General features: G+C 45.7%; 1 protein-coding gene across 1 annotated transcript in view; it reads right to left on the bottom strand.

Moving 5' to 3' along the window:
• Positions 1-946: 946 nt before the first annotated feature.
• Positions 947-3,493, bottom strand: part of LOC108799421 (natriuretic peptides A-like) — a 6,249-nt gene continuing 3,702 nt past the window's right edge. Inside the window, exons 2-3 of the mRNA XM_018571274.1 lie at positions 3,032-3,290; positions 947-1,007 (exon numbers count right to left, since the gene is read on the bottom strand). Coding sequence (XP_018426776.1) covers positions 976-1,007; positions 3,032-3,290 — 291 coding nt within the window. The 3' untranslated portion in view covers positions 947-975. The remainder of the gene's footprint in view (positions 1,008-3,031; positions 3,291-3,493) is intronic.

Raw genomic sequence — 3,493 nt, 5'->3', positions numbered from 1 at the left:
AAAAGCAAAATACCTTTGTTAATATTGGAGTGGTAGTTGTTTTTTTATCCGAAATACGAATTCCGTTAACGGATTCCGAATTCCGTATTTCGGACTTTAAAAAAAACTACCATCCACTCCAATATAAATGTACTTTGCTTTTTAACTTTATTATAACGAATGTTCGTAACGGAACGAAAATACGTCAACGGAATTTTGTATTTCCTGCCTGTGTATTGTACTGCAACTCTCAGCAGCAGCGCATCCGTATCTCGGATTAAAAAAAAATCTTGTCATGCTGTTCAACCTCATTTACAGGGGTAATATTAGTTCCTGTTTCAAAGAAATTCGGATCCGAAATTCGTTAACGGAATTTCGTATTTCGGATATAATTCGGAAACTGCCATTCGGATTTCGGATGCTCCGAAATTCGGAATTTCAGGAAAATTCGTACGAATTTCGATTCGTAACGAAACCAATCGCACATGTCTACTCCGAATATAGATGAGAGCAAAAATGGTTTAATGTGACTGATATGTAACCTCGGGCACTCCGGCTGCGGTGAAACAACAAATCCCATCATGCTCTAGACTCTGGGAGTCACGCCTGTGCCTGTCAGAGTCTTGCAATGCCTCATGGGACTTGTAGTTCCACCGCAGCTGGACCCCTTGCTGTAACATTTACACATGTATCAATCTTGAAGGTCCTGAAGCACGTGTCTGCTGAGCCTGCCGCAGCCTAACATGACTGATAACATAGAAGAGCGGCCGGCGGCCCCTCGGCAAACCCGCAAAGGCCGAACCCACCCGCAATGATCACATGGCGCCACCGGAAAGTGTACAATATACTTTTAATATGAACCATGAAGTGTCTTTTATAAAACATCAAATAAATATGTATAAATAAATAAATAAATATGATCCGATTCGTCATAAATAGTACAAAGCAATGCTGGCGGCGGGGGAAGGGGGGGGGTGGAGTCCTCCTGAAATGGGGTCATGCCATGGTCCTGATCACTCTTCGGGATCCTGCGCAGAGGAGAGAAAAAGAGGAACATTTTAGACGGATCGGATCCCGAGCTGCAGAATTGTGTGTTAGAACAGAACTATTTCTCGGGTTTGGATGGAGCGGGGGAATGTCAAACACCCCTCAAACTGTTATTGCTGGGGACATCCACCTCACTTCCAGTATTGGTGACACCACGGGGTCTATTCACGAACCATTCACAGAGCCGTTGGCCCTGTGAATCTCTGCTTGTGTTTACTCTGTGTGAATGGATGCACAACGTGAACGCTCTTTATAAATCAAATGTATTTCCAATGTTATCCTTCACGGCAGGATCACCGGGGATCACGACCTGACACACATGGGGTCTAGTTATAAATAATTTGCAGAATCAAAATGTCATCTTGTATTACCACATTATGGCCGCTAGATGGAGCTGAGGAGCGCAGGAGATCAGCTTTCATTTCCTATGCTACTTACTGTCATCTAGTGGCCATAATGTGGTATTACAAGATGACATTTTGATTCTGCAAATTATTTATAACTAGATCCCATGCATGTCAGGTCAAGATCCCCGGTGATCCTGCCATAAGGGTCCTTGTTTAGGCACTTCCTGTTATAGGGTGACAATGCACTCTTTCTCTGTCTCACAATTGCTCTCCTGCATTGTCACCCTGTCACACCGGCTTTTGCTGGTGACTACAAGTGACTGTTCCAGCACACATACAGCAGACACGGTCCACTGTTGTCACCATCGGGAAACCCGCCCTGAGAAATGGTATGCAGCCATCACCGGAGCGTCTATGTGTCCTGGTGACCATTGGCACCAACAGAAGGTGAGAGGAAATCTTCCAATGGGGGACAATCGTCTAAGAAGGAATTTGTTCCTCACGTTTCCCTCACTTTCTGTTGTGTCTCCAAGACAGGAAGTGAGGTGAAATGACCCCGGGGGGGGGGCCACAGGAAATCTCTAAACCAAGATGTTCATGATCCGGGCAGAGGTGAAGGGATCATTTTGGGGAGATTAGGGTGAAGATTAGAAGTTAGGTTAAGGAGCTGAGTGTAGATAACAGGTGAAGATTAGGGGGTTAGGTTAATGGTAAGCAGCTGACATGACATGCTACATTTAGGGTAATGTTAAGGCGCTTAATTTAGGTTTCAGGTGAAGATTAGGGGATTAGGGGGTTAGGTTAATGGTAGAGAGCTGAGCTGAAATTGCAGGTGAAATTTAGGGGTTAGGTTCATGTTAAGTTGAATTTAAGTTTAATTTGAAGATTAGGGGGTTAGGTTACATTTAAGAAACCAAGCTGAGATTACAGGCTAAATTTAGGGGTTAGGTTCATGTTACGAATCTGAATTTAGGTTTCAGGGTAGGGTTAGGGTTAAAGGTAGAGAGCTGAGCTGAGACTATGAGTTACATTTAGGAGTTAGGTTAAAATTAAGCAGCCGAGCTGAGATTATGGGTTACATTTGGGGGTTAGGTTACTGTTCAGGAGCTGAATTTAGGTTCCAGGTGAAGATTAGGGGGTTAGGTTAATGCTAAGGTGCTGATCTGAGATTACAGGCTAAATTTAGGGTTCGGTCGATGTTAAGAAGCTGCATTTAGGTTCCAGGGTAGGGTAAAGTTAAAGTTAAGGAGCTGAGCTGAGACTACAAGTTAAATTGGGAGGTTAGGTTGATGTTAAGGACCTGAATTTAAGTTTCAGGTTAAGATTAGGGGGTTAGGTTAAAGCTAAGGAGCTAAAGTGAGATTATGGGTTACATTTAGGGGCTAGGGTAATGTTATGAATCTGAATTTAGGTTTGCGGGTCAGGTTAAAGGTAGGGAACTCAGCTGAGGTTATGGGTTACATTTAGGGGGTTAGGTTAAAGTCAAGGAGCTGAGTTGAGATTACAGAATAAATTTGGGGGTTAGGTTACTGTTAAGGAGCTGAATGTAAGTTTGCGGTGAAGATTAGGGGTTAGGTTAGGAATCCCGGCTGAAGTTCAGGGAAATTAGCCCCCATATGATCCCCTCCCCCCACACCCAGTCCAATCTGCTTTCTTACCATTGCAGCCCATCCCGCTCACGGAGTCGATTCTGTCAATCCGTCTCCCGAAGCAGTTGGAGCCTCTCATCATTTTCCTGCTCTGCAGCGACCGCAGCCCTTTGAGGATCGCGTTGCTGAGGGCGAAGGGGTTGCCGTCGGTGACTCCGGATTCCCGCGGTGGGGCTCCGCTGTCGTTCGGTCGCCTGGCTCCGTCCTCCATAACGTCAGGACTTCCCTCCAGTTCCTCCAGCTTCTCCTCCAGTCTTCCCAGTATGGCCTGAGGGCAGGAGAGAACAAAGCGTCAGCTGTAACCTCTTCCCTGCCAAAGCATAACCCGACCCACCTGTGTGAGAAGGCTCTGATGGAAGCTGCGCCAACATCAGCTGGTCCCTGTCAATTTTGTAGACTGTTGATTCCGTCTACTGGAGCAAAATGTGGGTGTTGTTAGGGGCGCAATGGTCTCCAAGTGCCTTTGGGGGG

This window comes from Nanorana parkeri, unplaced genomic scaffold (assembly GCF_000935625.1).
Source record: "Nanorana parkeri isolate BGI_ZX_2015 unplaced genomic scaffold, ASM93562v1 scaffold1724, whole genome shotgun sequence".
Taxonomy (NCBI): Eukaryota; Metazoa; Chordata; class Amphibia; order Anura; family Dicroglossidae; genus Nanorana; species Nanorana parkeri.
This window is presented reverse-complemented; position numbering and strand designations above follow the sequence as displayed.